At 45.1% G+C, this 19,467-nt stretch overlaps 1 protein-coding gene across 15 annotated transcripts in view; it reads right to left on the bottom strand.

Moving 5' to 3' along the window:
* BBX (BBX high mobility group box domain containing) overlaps positions 1 to 8,366 on the bottom strand; it is a 135,710-nt gene extending 127,344 nt beyond the window's left edge. For 2 of the 15 annotated variants that reach the window (XM_039732713.1, XM_039732722.1), the window contains exon 1: positions 6,965 to 7,028. In XM_039732713.1, coding sequence (XP_039588647.1) covers positions 6,965 to 6,985 — 21 coding nt within the window. In that variant the 5' untranslated portion in view covers positions 6,986 to 7,028. Of the gene's footprint in view, positions 1 to 4,184; positions 4,258 to 5,742; positions 5,895 to 6,686; positions 6,754 to 6,964; positions 7,031 to 7,512; positions 7,651 to 7,764; positions 7,811 to 8,015 lie in introns of those variants that run through there. The other 13 variants (XM_039732724.1, XM_039732726.1, XM_039732718.1 and 10 more) reach the window with 12 other exon arrangements.
* Positions 8,367 to 19,467: the final 11,101 nt, after the last annotated feature.

The raw sequence follows: 19,467 nt of genomic DNA, 5'->3' as shown, positions 1-19,467 counted from the left end.
GGAAAGCTTCAGAGCAAGGGAAAGGACACAAAACTAAGGAGTCAGATGCAGATTTTATTCCATTCCCTGCTACTGCTAACCTGCTAAGTGACTGCAGGAAAGCCTACACTCCTTCACAGCTTTTCATCTCAGATGCCTAAAACTGGGAAAAAATGGTTACTGATCTTGAGGTGTGTCATTACAGTATGGCTTGTGTACTTCACCAAACAGGACAGAAGTGCACAAATAAGGCAAGGCCTACAACCGCCAATTATTAATAATATCACTATTATTGAGAAAATAGTATGTGCTTCTTTATTTTTCAAGCAATGCGAAACAGCAGCCCATCAAGCCATTTTTAAAATCGGAGTAATCCTTAGGCTGTGTCAGGTATTACCCCTTCCAAAACTATCAAGAAGGGTGAAGCTGTAGGAGTCTTTTGTGAAATTCACAAGTCCACCAGGACCACACTCACCCCATTACTCTCAGACAGAAACACTGTATCATTCCTGATCTTAAAAAAAAACAAAAACAAAATAATAAAAAGGAAGTAAGTCATAATAATCTTTTGACATGAAACTGAACAAAAAGGCTTCTGGCAATAATACCCCAGGAAAGGGAGAAACATGGTAGAAGGAAAATAAATAATACTATAGAAGTTAGAAATAGGTTAAAGTCATCCTTCTTTCTCAAGAATATTTTGAGATACATATAAATTCAATCCAGCTTTATAGACCCCTAAATAATAATGAAAACATAAATTATTAAGTTTACAGTAAGCTGCAACAGTATCTATATTGCTTTGAAAAACTTAAATTACTCATGAAAACTGTCCTAATATACGTGTGCCATATGATTTAATGATACAGGGAAGTACTGTCACTCTCCATTCAGAAGTGACCAAGGGACATAGGGCTATGCTTCTAAAAGTAAAGACCTTGGAAGCCATCAGCAGGCCAAAGGTGTGCTGCTGATTCCACTGGTGGCCACAGCAGGCCATCATCATAACAGGACAGAGGAAGTCCAGCTTGGGTCTGAAATTTGGAAAGAAGCTTCTGGTTTTGACTAAATCACTTGCCAGAGCTCACAAAGGCAGCCTGCAACACACTAAAAAATTAAAATGAGAGTTTCACTTCAGTTCCAATTTTAATTTATAGTACCTTCCTCCACCAAGGAACCGCCTTCAGATAAAGAGGGGGATCTGAACACTACACAAGCCATGTACTGTTGAAAGAGAAGCAGTGTCTCACCTCCAGGCATCCAAATTTCACTGCAGGTGTATTTACAAACTTCACATCACAGCAGAGCCTTGCACACCACAAGTCTCATCAACCTTACCTGCACCTTTTCCACCATCACGCGTGGTGGAAGAGCACCTTGTCCCAGCTCACTCAGTCCAGTCCTCCTCTCTTCACACCACTCCTTCCCCATCCTGTGCCAGAAGACTGCCCTGCCTAATGCCGTGTTCATGAGCTCCAGAGACACTGCACATCCTCAGCCCCCAGACCATGAGTGGCAGCAACCTGGAAGAACTTTAAGCTCTGAATGCAAGCAGTCGTACCAGTGAATTTAACATTACTTGTCATCTGCTTCAAGATATTCACATGCTTACAGGATCACCAATTACAGAACCACTAATTTACGAACAAAGTGTATTAAGAGCATTCCGGATGAACAGGAACAACATTAGTTATAAAATAATGGCATGATTACCTCTGATATTTTATGTGGAAAACTGACATTTAATATCTTTAATTATTCACACAACAGCTATGAAAGATAAAGGTTTTCTTCCTTGAAGGGGAAAAATAAACATGGACAAATTCCTCTCACCATCACTCCTACACTCCTTTCCTAAATAAACCTCCTGCAGAAGCCAATGGAAGTTTTGCAGGCAATGAGCTTACAGCAAGCAGCCCCCCAAAAACTCCAAAGGGTCAATAGCAAGCTTCTTAAATAATGTGAGTTTACCTCCACACAGAAACCAGCTATGTTTCTGCTAAACTCCATGCCTACTTGACATGGTTTATCAGCTTGCTGTGCCAAGAGGGACAGTAGTGTGCAACAAACTTTTGAGAGCTTGGGACAATTTCTGGAACATCCACGAGGCCCCTATCAAAGCAGCTCATCACCTTCTATCTTGTGACACACCAGCCCTGCACTGGCACTCGCCAAGCAAACCAGAACTCCTGTACGTCAAGACTGAATGACTAAAATCCAGTCATGCACAGTTACTTTAGTGAGAACTGTATAATAAAAGAAATCTTCCCTTTTACCAAAACAAAAGCTCCCTAAAGTAAACTTAGATTTCTAGTAATGGACAAACCTAACAACATCTCTATTCTCACCTTAACTAAGCGCATTATTTTCACTGCCTTTTTTTAAAGCTACAATGAAATGTATTTCTTCTCTTCCTCTAAAGCTCCTATTATGCTTTTTTCATAAAAATGATACCCTACCCTTTTCTTCTTTCAAGCCAGTTCAACACCAGGTGAGACACACATTTAGCATGATGCACAAAACCATGGTCCACTCCTCTCCAAGTGTGGGAAGATTACGATCACCACTTCACTGCCAGATCAACATTCCATGCATCCAAAAGACTTCATAACAAAACTAAAACCAGATAATGACTCAAGATCCGAGTCAAGGTCTCTGAGCTATTCTTTTTCAGTATCCTTTACTATGACTCGAAATAAAGAAAATGTCCTTAGCACTTACAGCACTCTCATGTGACTCTTAACTGAAAACACAGAAAATTAAGTTCAGAAATCAGTACATTTGTATTCAGCCCTGATCAACATTTTGAAGCCTATCTGCTGGCTTTGAATGTCCACATACATTTTTACTTGGAAAAAATTGTTGCAACAATTACTCTTCACAGAACACGATCCTTGTCAGTAATACTATAAAACCAAAAGCAATATTCTCCTATGCAACTAGTCTGTCACAAAAAAATTCAGTAATTGAATTTGGTGTTTATACTCTGAGACCTGCACATACTAACTACACTGCATACAAAATCCAAAGGTGTAAATCTGCAGGAACTGGAGAACAGCAGAATTCCCCTTCAAACCAACTGCCCACAGTGGTTACCCCAGCCTTAACACTAGCTTTGTGGTTATAATATCATACCAGAACAGCTGCTCCCAACAGCCCCCTTCAAGTCAGCATGTTTGGGACCATCACTTATCCTATGTCTGCTATATGCTGCCTGCAAAAGGTCAGGAGCATGTTATTAATCATTTGCATTTATGAGTGCTAAGCTTACCCCAAATACATGTCTTGTCTTGCTTTTAATTATGTGCAGAATAGTACCAAGAAGATAGGCTACCTCACTTCCCATTTTGGGCCAAACGCAGGTCAGTGACACCACAGGCAATTGTATTAGAAGTGCTCCAAATGCCACTTATTTTATGTCATTTTCAAACGTGACCCCAAAAATTTAGAACCTCTTGCTTAAACTACGACTTCCACTTCAGCTTAAAAGGTGTCAAACCCTTCAAAAGTTATCGTAACTTCTCCCAGCATGCAGATGAAAAAAAAACATTACTGTGTACCTGAAAACTTAAGAATACCAGTCACTAAGATACATATTTCAAATTGACTGGTATCTGCATTCATCAATGCCAAAAGTAAAAACAGTAATACAGAATAAGCATGGGATGGAATTCTAATTAGCTCTCAGTTTACGTGTTAAAACTGAACGAACTCCTGTTGCATCAGCATTACAGTTCTGCTAAACTTGTCACTGATTCTTGACCTTCAGAGTTTTCTAATTACCTATTCAGTTTACATTCCCATACTTTTCTACCACTGAATTTTAAAAGGACTTTACATGCTCATTACATTTTCGACCTGTATGTTGCACTTTGCATATTCTAATGTTACTTTGGTTTAAAACTTTCACCCTAAGTCAATCAGCTGGTTGTCTTTACAAAGTTTAAGGGAAAAAAACACCATTAAAAAAAATAAGCAAAGAGGGCTCTGAATATGCACAGCCTTTTCGTTTCCAGGTTACCTGGAGGAACTCTACATACAAACTTTGTATTCTAGCAGCAGGTATTAGCACCCAAAGAAGACATGTTTTCTGAGGTGCTAAAACCAAAACAAGCATCTTCCTCATAAAAAGTGGCAGCACGAAGACCTCTATCTTATCAACAACAACCAAGTTCTTTTTTCACGTGTACAGTTCACATACTTACCCAGGAAGGCAAATGGAAATTACAGACAGACGAAGATGAAGCTGTCTCAAAACCTTTGTCATGTGAGAATGACCTATAAAGTATCAAATAAAGGCACATCATCAGCACACCATGATTTTACAATATTGCAACTCACCACATCGCCAATAAGAGGAGAGATCCCAAAACTTGAAACTTGCTTCCTCCTCACCCCCATCCCAGCTAAGCTGTCATTAAAACAAGATGACAGTCGCAGGAAACCGTAAGGAGCAAACAAAAGATGCACCGTGTCTTCAGAGGGCATTAGGAGCGGGCAAATGGAGCAAATCATCTGAGTGTGCATCAGCAGGGTGGGATGTTCTTCCTCTGTCTCTCTCTCACATGGATGCATGTTTATGAGCGCACACAGACACACATACACACAGAGGTGCATCACGTAATTATTTACACTCACACACAGTAGTACTTGCATGTATTATCAAAACAGAAGACAGAAAGTTGACCACCATCTGCAAGGAGGGATACATAACAATAACCCCCGGGAACTTACACAAGTGAGCGATCAATCGCCGCGCGTGGATGAGCCAAACAACGCAAAAATTGACAACAAGAATAAGACCCCAGACCGCAGGTACGAGATCCACTCGGGGAAAAGAGACAGACAGAGAGAGCGACGGACGAAGGCTGCAAGGCTGGAGCACCGTTCCAGGTAATGCCCGCTGCCCCCCGGCAGAGCCCACCCGGGGCCGCCCGGAGCGCTGCGGCCGCCCCTCCGCCACCGCAGCCCGCGGGGAGCGACCCCCGGCCGCCGCGGGGGCAGCGCCGCTCGCAGCCGCCGCCCGCCCTCCGCCCACCCTCCGCCCGTGCAAAGTGTAGGGCCACCGGAATCCGGGCTCCGGGGTGGGGTGGAAAGAAAAGGTATTAAATATGGAGTAAGACCGCCGTGACCCAGGGTTTTCCCGTCTCCCCTCCCGGCCCCCCGCCCCCGGTCACCATCAAGTTTGCATCCTAGTTACAAAATGTCGATCTTGAAAGCTGACAAGACACAGGGAGAGAGGGAGAAAACGAGAGAGAGGGAGAGAGTGAGTGAGAGAGAGAGACGAGAGAGTCCATCTTGCTTTGAGGGGGGAGGAGAGGAGCAATAATGCAGCGCATAAATCTCACCCTCCCGGGGGAAAAGTCTGCACAACACCTTTGGGGGCGGACGGGCGCGCAGGGAAGGGGCGGCGGCGCGGGGGGCTCCCCGGTCCTCCCAGCTGCCCTCCCCGGCGGGCTCCGGCGAGGCAGGCTGGCAGCAAACACCTCCCTGCTGCTCCCCTCCTCCTCCCCGCGGGCCCGGGCGATGATCCCGCTGCTGCCGCCGCCGCTGCCACCGGGGAGGAGGTGCCGCCGCCGGGAGAGCCCACATGGAGACCGGCACCCCGTCCCTGCCCCGGCGGCCGAGCCGGGCCCCTCCGCCGCCCCGCCGGGCTGCGGGACTTGGACGTGTCACCAGCAGGACGGGCAATGGTTTCGGCGCCCCAGGCCCGAGTGACCACCGCCGGCCTGGCGGCGCCCCGGCCTCCCCGCACACACTCACCTCCGCAGAAAACTTTTAACCGCGGGCCTCCCCCGGAAAAAGTGGCGAATCCGCCCCGCACACGGTTAAAGCCCCGCGGCCCCTCGGCTCGGCTGGCGGCGAGCGGGGGAGACCCGGGCACGGTCCTTCCCCGCCCCGGCGGGGAGGGAAGGAGGGAGCGAGGGAGGAGGCAGCAGGCAGGCAGGCAGGCAGGCAGGGAGGGAGGGGGCGGGCAGCCGCCTGCCGGTGCCTCTCGCCCCGCCGCCGTGCATGTCGCCTCGGCGGCTCTCGCATCGCTTCGTTTTACCTTCCTCATTCAGTGGCGGCAGCGGGCTGCCACCGATATTCCTAACGCAAACCTGCTGCCGTGCGGCGCCCGGGATTAGCGCGACTGCCTCCTTCTCCCCTGCCTCCAACCCTTCCTTCCCTGTCCTCCTCCTCCTCGCAAACCCACACTGGATCGGCTGTCCTCACATCCATGCAAGTTTCATACATTGCAAATAAACCCGAGAGGAGGAAGAGCGAAGCGCCTGGCGGGGAGCGGGGGGAGGAGGAGGAGGAGGGCTGCTTTCTGTAATTTACCAGCGACCCGATCTCGCAGCAGCAAATAACAGCCGAGCACCCATCCGGCTCCCGGCGGCCGGGAGAGACCCCCCCGAGGCGGCCGCCCCCTCCCCAAGGCGCCCCTCGCCAAGTTTTCTGTCATCGCGACCACCCAATGTCACAACTTACCTTCAGAAATAGGACTTCGCGCGGCCGAGGCCTGCCGCCACCTCCCCCCGGCCCCCGCCCGCCTTCCTCCCTCGTTCCCTCCCTTCCTCCCTCTCCACCTTAAACTTATTGACACAACATAATCCCGCATCCACGCGAAACTCCGGCAGGGCCGTTCGCCCGTCCGCCCCCCCGCTGCCCACCGGGGCCGCCGCCGCCCCGGGTGCATCGCCGATGACTACCGGAAAACGCACAGCCCAACTCTCCGGCCGAGCCCGGCCGCCGCTGTTGTTGTCGGGGTCGGCGCCGGGGTTTTTCCTCCCGCTCCCCGTGCGGCCGCTGGATCGGCTGCTTCCGACCCTCTCCGGTTTTATATCCCCCCCGCCCTTTCTCCCGGCGGCGCGGAGCTCCCCAGGCCGGCGGCAGCCGATACCGATCCGCGCACTCTCCCCCGCGCCTCGCCGCCCCTCGGGATGAAGTTTCGTTTCTGTCTGCCGCGATTTCCCTGTCAAGTCCCCACGGAGGCACGCACCGAGCGGCGGCCGGTGGCCATCCCTCCTTCTCCTCGCCCTCCTTCCCCTTCCTCTCTCCGCCGCTGCTCTTGCCTCTCTCTGTGGCGGCGAGAGGTGCCTGGTCTCAAACGCAGCCTGGCACTGGCTGGCCTACCCCCGCCGCCTCTCGGGCTCGGCTCGCTGGTGTTTTAAATGCCCTGCGCTGTACCGCGATCCACTTGGCCCCCTCCCCGTCATATACCTCCGGTCACCCCTACCCTGCCGGCCGGGCGGAGGGCTGGCGGCACCAACCCACCCGTCCTCCGCTGCCCAAACTTTCAAAACGAAGGCAGGGCTGGCAAGAGGGAGGAAAAGTGACTGGGAGCCGCGGCAGCCGCCGCGCCGGGCAGGGGAAGCTCCGCGCCTCCCTCCCGTCCGCCAGCGCCGCAGGAGGGGCGCGGGGGGCTGCTCCGCCGCTGGGGCGCGGAGCGTAAAGAGTGGGGCGAGGGCACCCCTCTCCCTATCTCTCCCTCCCTGCCGCTGCCCATCTCCGCCCGCCCGGTGCGGGTCTGCGGGCGGGGGCACTCACCTCGGCGGGGTGCGCACCGCGCCGCTGGGCCAGACGCGGCTCGCAGCGCAGCCCCTCCACCTCGGCGCCCGCGGAACGCGGCTCCACACAGAGCCATGCAACCCGGGGAGCGCCACAACACTCCCCGCGATATAAGGCGCCCCGCCATTGGCCGGCGCGCTGAGCGACGGGCCCGCCAGCCACTCAGCGCTGCCGTTACACCCGCGGCCCGCGAGGGAGCCGCCGGCGCACACACTCCTCGCACACACTCACACAAAGATCGCCGCGCTGCCCCTCGCAGGGTTCGCGGAGCCCTCGGCGGAGGTGCCGGAGCGGGGCAGGGAGCGGGGGCCGCCCGGGGCAGCGCGGAGCCGTGCCGGCCACAGCGCCGGCAGCCACTGTCCATTGGCCGCCCGGGCAGCGCCGCGAGAGTAAACTACGTCTGCCCTGGGCAGCGCCGTGAGGTAGCGGGGTGCGGGCTCGGCCCGGCCCGCCGCACCCCGAGCAGCCTCCCGATAACTTACTCGGCCGAGTTGGGCGAGTTTCATTCAGAGGCCATGGCATGGCGAGGCAGAAGTTGCGGGAGGTGGCAGCGCATCCTCGCAGCCCCTGCTGGGGCAGTAAACACGGGCGGCCACCCCCGCGGCCCGCGGGCGGACGGGCCGGGCCGGCGCTGCCCCCTGACCCGGCGAGGGGCACTCAGCAGCGGTGCCGCGCGGGGATACGCCAGAGCTCCGGGCGGTGCCTGCTGCCGTAGGAATCCTCGCCCAGGCGTGGCGGAGAGGCCCTCACCGGGCCAGCATCGACAGCACGGCCGGCTTCACATCGGCTTCCCATAGAGACCGCTCTGATGGCAGCGCTAGCCGAGTGGAACGCTGGGGTTCCGCGCCACACTCCGTGTCCTGCCCGGCCCTCTGCCCTGCTCCTCGCGCACCGTACCAAACACATGGATGTGAAATTCATTGGAGAATTTCTGTGGCTGACGGGCTGATATACACAAAGCGACAGTGTGAGGCCAGCAGCTTTTGTGTGGCTGCATGGCGATTGTGCTGATGGGTGTTGGAAGTGTAGTCTTAACTTTTTGGGGGAAGCTCCCTACCACTACAGGAATCAAACACAGTGTGTAAGCATACTGCGTCCGCTGCCCCTGTGTATTAATGTTCACGAGGGCTTGAATATATGCAACATGAGACCCTCATGGTTTTTATGCAGAAGACACGTGGCATTTATTCTTAGAGTTAAGAAGAACTAATTTTTTGTGCGGCTCTGTCTCTAGACAGGATGCTGACTTCCAGTCAGCAGTTGTCATATTAAAAAAAATTCTAATAAGAAAATAATAGTAAAGTTTTTTTAGTAATAAATTAAGAAATAATAGTTTAAGTAATAATAAATTAAGAAATAATAGTTATTATAACAATAACTAAAATATACTTATTATAACAATGGAAATGTAGTATTTTTTTCCAGTAGGAGAGCAATGTTTGTGATTCATTATGGTTTTACACATCCAAGGATGTTGCAGAGTTTATTCCGTATGTTCTCAGTCCTGAGCTTTTTTCCAATGTAATATGGTTAATTTCAGCATCTTTCCATGGCTTGTCTACTCTTCTGTCATTCCCCAACCCCTCTTCTCAGTATGGCAGAATTATGTTAAATAACCATGAAATAATATTTCTTATGTCTGAATAATGCAGTGCAGTAAAGTACAAGCTCATATTAGAAAATTTAATTGTATCCATGTTTCTGAAAAAGCATTTTAAAATTAGCGTGCACATTTTTTCTTAAGATGTGACAAAAGTATTTTAAATGCCCCACCCTCTTGTTTGTTGTAAGCAGGGATGGGTTTGTCAGTGCCTGAATAATATTAAAAAAACAGCATAAGCATATTATTGTAATTAATGCATTATACTTCAGTATTTATTTTCATTGGTAAGAAGGCAGAGCTGACCATCTATCCACTGGAAGTCAGGTGCACGTCAGGTGTCAGAGGCTGGGACACTGACAAGTGAAAGCACACACCTTTCATTAATCACATATAAAAAGGTTGGCCTAATTTTTAGGCAGAGCTTCCTCCTATCATTTCTGGATTGTGAAGTGCTTGGCAGTAGTGGGTAAGCAGCATCTTTTCAGTATGCATAAACAGTTGCTGGTAAGAGTAAGAGGCCTAATCCAGACAGTTAAAACTTCCATGGTATATTTTCTTACATGTCAGTATTAGTACTATTAGTGCCTCATGTCCTGGATTCTTTTACCCATATTAATAACACCACACCATGGAGCCTGTCATACCTCTTCATTGCTAAAATCCTATCAAAGCAGGTAATTACTGAGCAGTATAAGTGATGTAGGCACTTGACAGTATACATGAACCTCATTTTAAAAGTTGTTTTATTTTGTTGTTATCAGTTCTCTCTATTACACTTGATACCTTTGCTGGCCCTTTCAGAAAAGAGGCCAAGATAAGGACACCTTGCATGTAATGTAGTTTTTTACAGCTGTACAAAATGGACTTACAGTGCTCCTAAGTAGAACAATTGTGTTTTGTGTCTGCTTCATGCAGTTACAAATGGCTCGTGAGTTGGTTGCAAGGCAGGCCACCTATTAGGTCTTTAGAAGCACAAGGATTTTTTCACCCTCTAAGAGAGATGAGTAAGCTGAGGTGTGCTAGTATGTTCAGAAAACAGAATGTTTGCATTTCCACTGCCTTTGATTTATTCTGTCCATAGTGAAAGAGCGAACTGTATTTTCTTGGGTTGTCAATACAGGACCTTTTGCAAACACTTGACTTCATGAAGGGGAGAGGATAGTAAATATTTCTGGGTTTCCATTTTTCTCTATAATATTTCAAGCAATTTAATCTCTTTTTATGCACACTTGGAGATATTTCTGGCTTTCTTCAACCACTGTTATCAAGAGTTTTGAGGTGTTAGCAAGTGTCTGTGAGGAATTTTTCAAGGGAGAGCAAGACAGCAAGTGCTGAAATTTTTAAAGTTGCTTGCTCATTAGTATTTTAGAACTCCACACAAGTTGCATGTCTAGATTTTTCTGCAAAAACTTGTGTCATCAGATAGGACCTTTCTGTCACTTGTGTGTAACTGGTATTCTTTTTTGAGAGTGATGCCCTGACCCTACCTTGTGGCAGGCTCACACGGGCTGCTGTGCACAGCCAGCCTGCACTAAAGTCGGTGCAGTTCAGCTCAGATAAAACATTTGCTCTGTTGCATGCTCAGTGGGATTTGGGGCTTCCAAGTTGCACGTCCATGGAATTTGTGTGAGTTCATCTGGCTTTGCCTGCTTTGCACTCAACTGGCGGCAGAGTACCCACCTCCCAACTGCATGTCCCCTCCTAATTAATCCGTGGCACAACATAAAAGATGTGTCTGTGGTCTGTCAAGAGAGAAAAAATATTTCCATTCACTTTGTTCTTATTTAAGAATAACAGGAAAAAATAGTAGCATTGATATCAATAATAGTAATTTATACTATATATATATATATATTTATATATTTTTAACTCCCCTCTTTTGGGGCCTGCCATGGAGCTCAGTAGTGTTGGGGAGGGGACTGAGTTGGATCCTTAATTACCATCTTCTTTTCTCCTGCCCAGGACAGAATCTACCTGCTGCCTGTGGAGCTCACCTGTCCACTGGTAGCTCTTCTGGGCTGAGGTAGACATGCGTTCCATGGCCATTGTAAATTTATTCATACAATAAAAAGGAAGCTTGGACTAGCCAGCTGCAGCCGGAGCCTGCAGGCCCTGGATCCCTCGGAGCTGCTACCATGGCTGACTACAAGTGACGGTTGTCATGTGAGCAGGGAAGGAAGGCCATAAGGCAACTCTGGGAGCATATGCTTCATCTGCGTTAAGCTTTGCACACAGCCCCGAGAGAAGCATGGGGAAGAAAGGGTGAGGCAGATGCAGCCTTCTGGAGCATGTCCCACCTCTGTTTGCTTTTTTCCTGTGGCCTATGCCCACCCGTAGTCCATGGAATAACGTGGCATCCTGCAGGTTAAAAAACACTGGAGCAGGACAATGCATTAGTGGGCCTATTTTCCTCCCCAATGCACTTGTATAACATGGTAACATTAATAGCAATTTATGTGGAAGCAGTGAAGGGAGGAGGCATTTCAGCTGAACTAAAGCTGCAGAATATTCACTGCAGAGTAGGAACAGAGCCACAGGATCAGTGCAGGACAGCCATTCTTCAAGAAGCACACTTCTAGGAAGTTATTGTTCCCACCTCAACTCCACTTTCAGTTTCTTGAGAACTCAACAGAAGTTTGTAGAAGTCAAAGAAAGGGCCAGCTTGTTCTGTTGGTTTCTCTGTAGGAGGACAGTTATACTCTGACTATATTTCTTTGCTCCTATTCCTTACTCCTGTTCTTTCACAACATTAAAATAATCAGGATATTTTCTTCATAATTTTGAGATTCTGCTTCTGAGTGTTTTTTTTCTATAATAGTGCATCTAGTTATCTAATTCCTACTATCTCCTATCAAGTGGTTTGGGATTTTTTAAATGCCTCTTTTTACTAGAGGAATATTAGTAACTGCAACCCTTTAACAGAACCAGACATTAAGAGCATTAGATCCTACAAGCAACCTCTGGCCTAAGCTGCTACCACTTTCATTTGACAAATTAGACACAAGAGTAGGAAGGGGAACAGACAGGTGAAATGACCTGCCAGGAGACTCACAGTTTGGAAGCAGCAAAGTCAAAAATTAAATCTGAGCTTCTAATTCCAGTGCATTGTTGCATCCATTTCTTTCTCTGCTGCTCTGAGATTTCTTTCATAGTGCCTCCCTTTTTCAAAAATATATAACTACACCTTGAGGAACTATTTACCATTTTTTCCTGTTTCAGAAGGAATGAATAATAGGTTAGCCAGAACATCCTCATCCATTTGAGTCTATCAGTTCTGTAAAAAACTCCATCTGATCCTGGAAGACATTTAGGTATATGTTAAACAAATTTATATTAACTAACTAGTGTACATGAATTATACAATGTCGAGAATAGTGAAGCAATTGTCTGCTAATCTCTAAACTCAGTAGATTTTCCTTTTCTGTATACAAGTGTACTGCAGTACACAAAATATGTAAATCAGGTCAGACCTGCTTGCCTGATGTTGTGTAGACTTTTGAGTCAGTCTAGTGCAAGCAAATCAGTTTCCATAGCCAATGACACACAAAACCAGTGGGTCTGTCATTCACACCCAGTAACTTGGGATTCCTTCACTTACTGACAAAGTCCCTGTTGAAAGCGGGGCCAAAGCATAGCAACTTTCCTTCAATGCCACACTTCCAATTTCTACAATTCTGCTTTAATTCTCATGTAAACTGCAATAATATTTAACTGCTTTGAGCATAAAATATAATTGTAAGTCATATTTCAATTTTAGATTGTTTGCCCCTTATTACATTTTAGTGCTATCAAGTAGGTTTCTTCCTCTTCCACCCAAGGGTCTTTTTTCCTATTTCTGTTTCTGGTATTATTCAAACTTTTTTTTTCTTTCTTATTATTCCTTTTCTATAAATGTTCATGGTGCTTAAAAAAAACTACAGCTCTGTTCTAGTGTCTTTCTTCAACCTCTGAGTACCACCAGAGACTTCAACGCTACCTCACAAATATGTATTTACTTCTGTCTAGAAGAATGAGGACAATCAAGGAGCAAAAAGTTCTCAGCCTGGTAGCGCCACTGCTCAGCTGAAGAGGATGTTGTTGAGTCTGTCTTGACAAGTGGCAAGTGCCTGCAGTGACTCAAGTGAAAGAGCAGCACCCATTAGGTCTGAGCATGAATCCTTACACCTTGGTGAGCTTCCCACATGCCTGTCTCTGCCATGCCTGGAGTTATGCTCATTCTGAGACCACAGCATGCTTTTTTGGCCACACAGTGTTGCCACCACTTGTAAAGTAAACAAAGCAAGTGACCATTTGACCCTGAATAACAAGAGCATGCATTAGTCATTGTACTACTCAAAGACAAGGTATTTGACTCTTGTTGTATCTAGGGAAATACAGAGCACTGCAGATGTAGCACTAGGGATCGTGTTCATCTCTGTGAGAGAGAGGCTTGAAAGAGGCAGAGATCAGAATTTTATTCCTTCAGGTGGTGGCTATGTGACACAGCGAAGACAGTGGACACTGTGAAGAAGTCCTGGCTCAGCTCCTGTCACAGCATAAAAAGCACCCAATCCAGTGGAACACAAAGACAGGGAACCACATCTAGTGCTTCCTTTTAGAAGCATTGCTTTTGGAATTAAAATTTTCAGCTTTAAAGAAAGATGTAGGGTGGGGAACAAAACTGGGTGGATCTTGAGGGTTTCTAGAGAAAAGGAAGGAATAAAAATTCATGTCTAGGTCTAGTGACACCTACTATAAATATTCTTACAGGATCAAGGCTGTGCACTGCTTCAGTGCATCCAGGTGAGAGGTCTTGTGAGAGGAAATTAAATCAGAACATTGCATTGTTTCTGTCCCACTAGGTTCAAACGGAGAAGAAGGTGAAACTTTAGAAGGGCACTTTCTCCTGCTCCTCCCTGTTCCAACATGAGAATCGCTGGCAGACCAGCCTGTAAGAACTAACTCTTTTGGAAATATATGGTGTGCCTTCCTGTGTGCCTTCTTAATGGGGCTTTTCCCTGAAGTCAGCAGGTTCTCGTGGCTTTCCCCAGTGCCAAGTGCTGCAGCAAGGACAGAAAAGCAGGCAAATTCCATGCTGTCTGTCTGCCAGCCCTACTTGGTTTAGTCCTCAAACACCTGTGGTGGGTGTGCATTTCTCCTGTTCTGATTGTCTGCAGGTCTAGCTTAAGTGCTTGTTTGTGTTTAAATCTCTGTATCACTAAGAAGTTAGATCCTTCACTGGTTGTAATGCTGTGTCTCCTTATAATTTTGTAATGGTAAGTGGTGGAGCTGATCCATATTTTAAGTTTTAACTCCATCAGCAAAAAATCAGTTTGATAGTGCTAGGCCATTTCTTTTCAAATTATGAGTTTTGTAAAATGCTTGTTTTGGGGGTGATATTTTTTTCTGTGAAGGGAAGGGGAGGTAGAAGTACCTATATCTGCATGCAAAAGTTTAAATTTTCAAATGCTTTCAAAATTAAACATTTCCATGTTTTAAATTTTAAAAAATCCTTTAAAATGCTCCAACCTGAAACATAGCGTTTTCCTGGCCTTCAATGTCAATTTTCAACAAAAAATTCTGAAAAATAATCAGTCCAAGTTAACACAAGTGATCTGTTGTCACTTTTTTTTTTTTAATTTTTTAAATTTTTTTTAACTCCCAGCAGTTTGAAAAATCAGTGGTTTTTGTAGCCATGTCTGCATTTTTTTCAAATTGAAAATTTGAAAATTTGCCTAGTGGAAGGCATGCAGAGATCTATGGTGAGATTTATGGTCTGTGAAGAAAAGGGTGTTCATAAAGAAACCTTAAATCTGTGACTCTATTGAAGTCCTACTGAGAAGAACTCCAGTCATGCATGCTCAGCAGTGCTCAGATTAATAATTTTTTCTCCTTAATTCTTAAATTTCCAGATGACTGTTGCTTCCACTCCACTTTTTCTGCACATATTAAAACCTTATTTTTAAAAGTACTGGAGCTCCTTACATTAAAACCTAGGTCCCAGGTAAAGGGAGGTTTATATATCTTCTGTTGACTTTGAGGGAACTGTTCATGCATATGAGCTTAAGCCTGTGCATGATCTTGGTTCTTTCAAAGACCTGCCCAGAAACAAGTGACTTTGGCCTCAAAGGTCTGTCACTTCTTCTTCTTTGTTGTGAACTGCAGCTTTGTGTTGCGACACACTTCTTGCTTCAAGACTTTACAGCTGATGAGCAAAATCCTGACAGTGTGAAAAGCAGTGATAGAGCTCATTCAGTACTGCAGAATCTTCTCCTGCCATCATGAGTTTGTAAATACTTGCCAGGATCTCTTATTTTGCAATACAGATGGCAACAGCTAGAGAGAAGACCTGGTCTGAGATTTCTCATTCAGCCAGTGTTACATAGCAAATTTTTGTTAATGGAAAGAATTGAGGGATTTAGTTTGTGTAACATTTGCTTATATAACTTTATGATCATTTTTGTTTATATTTTTCTCATTGTACTTCTGAGTGAATGTGTGCAGTGCTCTCTTTGCTTTCACTATTTCATAAATAAGCCTGAAAGAAGATGCTGAATTGTCCAAAAAGGTGAAGCCTCTCTCTGGCTGCCCCCAGAAACTCAAACAAAGTAGCAATGCTGTATGAACCCATTCTAAGAAGGGTGTCTTGGAAAGGATCACATTCATGTCAATCAATGCAGGGCAGTCCTTGAACTCTGCCCTTCTGTTGGCATTGGTATAATTTAGATCTCAGCATCTTTGTATCCACACATGCAGGTGTAACAGGCATGTGTAGATGAGTGGAGCAGAAGCTGTGACCATGCACCCTCTTCTGTTTCCTTTCCTTACCACACAGTGTGTTAACTGCTGTGGGAAGTGTTAGTTCCTTAAGGAAAAATCCTCCTTGCATTTTACATCATACTTGACAGGAACCCCTGCACCTTACAATTTCAAACGAATACATTTCATTAGAAATTCTTCATATTTCTTATGCAACATGTGCCAAGCAGAATGTTTATCTTCATTTAATTGTTTGAATTTGCTATCAAATAAGTAAATAAAAGCATTAACTGTAAATGACATTTCCCTATGGACATTCTGATAAAAACAAACAAACAAATAAACAAACCAAAAGCAAATAAAACCCAAGCAGCTGTCTGGCAAGAGGAAAATTGTATGGGTAAAAATATCTGCTTGCTTGATTCCACAAGCAGCTGTTTTTCAGGGAATGGAAATGCTTCATTGTGGAGGCCTCTAACCTCATACAGGCAGAACCTGATTACATGAGGCTGGATTGTGGAGCTGTAATATGTGTTGGCAAGCACTTTCTCAGCAGGTACAATGACATAAGTAAATTCCCACGAGCACAGAAAAGGTCCTCATAGTTCCACCTGCCTGTTGATATACTTACAGAGTGAATACTGGACTGAACTCCATTGTACACACAAGTTAACAAGCAGAAAGAGCTAAATACATGGAAATGGGGTAAGCATGCAGGCCTGAATACAGATTATTGCCAGGGGTAAATTCAGTTACACAAAACATACATTCTTCCAGCATGTCTGTGGGGTTCATCCCATGCACACAAGGCTGAACATGACCAAAATAAAACAGTTTTTTGTAATTTTGTGCCTTTCAAAATAGGAAAGTGCATGGATTAAAACCAAATATGTCCCTAAGAATTCAAACATTTTATTGGCAAACCTATTTCCAGAATATTTTATCATGTTTCTGAAATGGGGCAGGGAAAACAAAGACACCATTAAGATATGATGTACACAAACAGAAATGTGGACTGAAACTATTGGACATCAGTTATGACTGGAAAAAACTTACTGGGAGCTAGGACAAGAATAACTTCAGCTATCTGCTAGTGTAATAATTTGAGATGTTTTACAATAGTGAATTCTCAAATGAAGTATCACCAACCCAAATGGACTGGCAGCACTGGCCTCAAATCAGTGCCAGGTGAGAGAGCCTCATTCCATGGGTGCTTTGAATATCAGTGCCTCTAAATGGTTCAGCACCTGGATGCAGCACATACCTGGGAGGCTGTGGGCTTGCATGGTCCTTGCTAGCAGAATGGCTGGAGAATAAGACCTCTCCTTGAACATTCAGGTTAGGCCAAGTCTGTCTGTAGTCCTACAAGAAAGTAGCTTTCAGGAAAATGAGAATGCAATGGCCACCATATGTCAAAACTCTGTTATTGAAGTAAGTAGCATAACCCTATGGTATGGTTTTTTTGTAGTTCTTTTGCAAGTGTTGCCTTTGCATTAACTTGGTTTGATTTCTGATCATAAGCATTGCCCCCCAAAGGAAAAAAATCTTGCTGACTGTTGATATGTTGTATTTTCTGCTGAGTTGTTCCATCACAGTAGGAAAGGCTGGAACACCCCTTATCCTCCAAGACTCATTCAAGTAGGATATATGGGGCACACTCTCTTTTATGTATTTTCACCACCTTCACTTCCCTATCTTTTCTCTGCATTGTTTTTTTTAACCATGCTCATGCTTGGGTGGAAATTGTCCATTTTTGTTCCCATTTATTTATTTTATTGCTTTTCTTATTTCAGAATCTCTCTTTATGCTGAACATAGCCTCTGCCACGCTTTCCATCAAAGAAAATGAGTTTGTTCACATTTATACTTCTTTATGATTTAGGGCCACAAACAGATACGGAATCGGTCCTCAAAAGTAGTTTTTATATAATCAGCTGTGATGGTTTAATGAAAAGGCCCAAAAACTTTTTAGGCATTTTCCTGTTACCATGAATAGTGATGCACTTTCTGTAAGGGTAGTATTAGATTTTGGCTAGAAAATTGCATGCTTGCTACCTTCCCTGTTACTGTTCATCACCTTCCCAAGAAAAGGCCTAGCTAGTAAAATCTTGTTGTTTTTGTTGGAATACAACCTCTCATTTAAAATATTGCTTTGACCTCTTGTTCTGCAGCTTTATTCAGAGCTTTTACAATGACACTGAAGAAAGTCCAGAGTGTGATTTTGTCAGATTGTTATCACTGCAAAGACATCTATAGGGTAGCCTGCTTTTCGCGTGGCAGTAACCAAATACATATGTTGACAATGGAACTAATTCCTTTCTTTTTCAAAACTTCTCTGTGCTTTGAGGAATTTTGTGTATCACTTGCTAATCAATTTTATGCTGAACAGGCATGTGTGTTTGTGTGAAAGAAAGGGGGGAATAATATCCTACAGTATTCAGAAGTTTCATTATAGTAACTGTCCTAGACGCTTTTAAGTTTCATTATAGTAACTGTCCTAGACGCTTTTGGACTCCTTCATGTATGGTGTAGTATTTTAGCATTATAATAATTGGAATACAACCTCTCATTTAAAATATTACTTTGACCTCTTGTTCTCCAGCTTTATTCAGAGCTTTTACAATGACACTGAAGAAAGTCCAGAGTGTGATTTTGTCAGATTGTTATCACTGCAAAGACATCTATAGGGTAGCCTGCTTTTCGCGTGGCAGTAACCAAATACATATGTTGACAATGGAACTAATTCCTTTCTTTTTCAAAACTTCTCTGTGCTTTGAGGAATTTTGTGTATCACTTGCTAATCAATTTTATGCTGAACAGGCATGTGTGTTTGTGTGAAAGAAAGGGGGGAATAATATCCTACAGTATTCAGAAGTTTCATTATAGTAACTGTCCTAGACGCTTTTGGACTCCTCCATGTATGGTGTAGTATTTTAGCATTATAATAAGACAAAGGTCAATTTCTTTAGGTGTTCTTTTAGAAGCCCTCTTTTTCTCACTGTCCATGGATTCAGAGATAATACAAACAAGGATGCTAGCACAGACTGTTTCAGCATTTAGCCTTTCACAGCACATGGTGATAATAGCATCCTGTTGATCTTTGTCCTCTGTATTAGGCTCTGTAAAAAGCTGTTAGGAAACAGTTTTAGTGCTGAGGACTGATGAAGGCATAGGATGCTGCTGTCTTTGTTTCAACCAGAGCTTTTATTTGGAAGTATTAAAGGATTATTTCTTATCTCTGGCTAAATCTAAGGTTTCATTCCCCAATGCTATCAAAATAACACCTTTCTTTAGTATAATACTTACATACCTTTGCAAATATTTTAAAAAGAGTCATCCATCATGTGTTGTAACAGAAAATTAACCATCAAGAATCAGGCTTCCTAGCTTATTCTCCAAGGCTGTAATTCAATTATGCAGAGGAACAAAATGAGGTTTATGTACCATCCTAGTCCCTCATAGTCCTGTTTGTGCTGACTTTTTACACATGGGTAAACTCTACCACAAAGAAACAATTTTTGGTGGTGTCTGAGTGCCACAGTCAATTACATTTTGTCTGTAGGACCCCTCTCAGTATTGTGTGTGGAAGACAGA

The sequence above is a fragment of the Passer montanus genome, unplaced genomic scaffold (genome assembly GCF_014805655.1).
Source record: "Passer montanus isolate IOZ18808 unplaced genomic scaffold, ASM1480565v1 scaffold80, whole genome shotgun sequence".
Classification (NCBI taxonomy): domain Eukaryota; kingdom Metazoa; phylum Chordata; class Aves; order Passeriformes; family Passeridae; genus Passer; species Passer montanus.
This window is presented reverse-complemented; position numbering and strand designations above follow the sequence as displayed.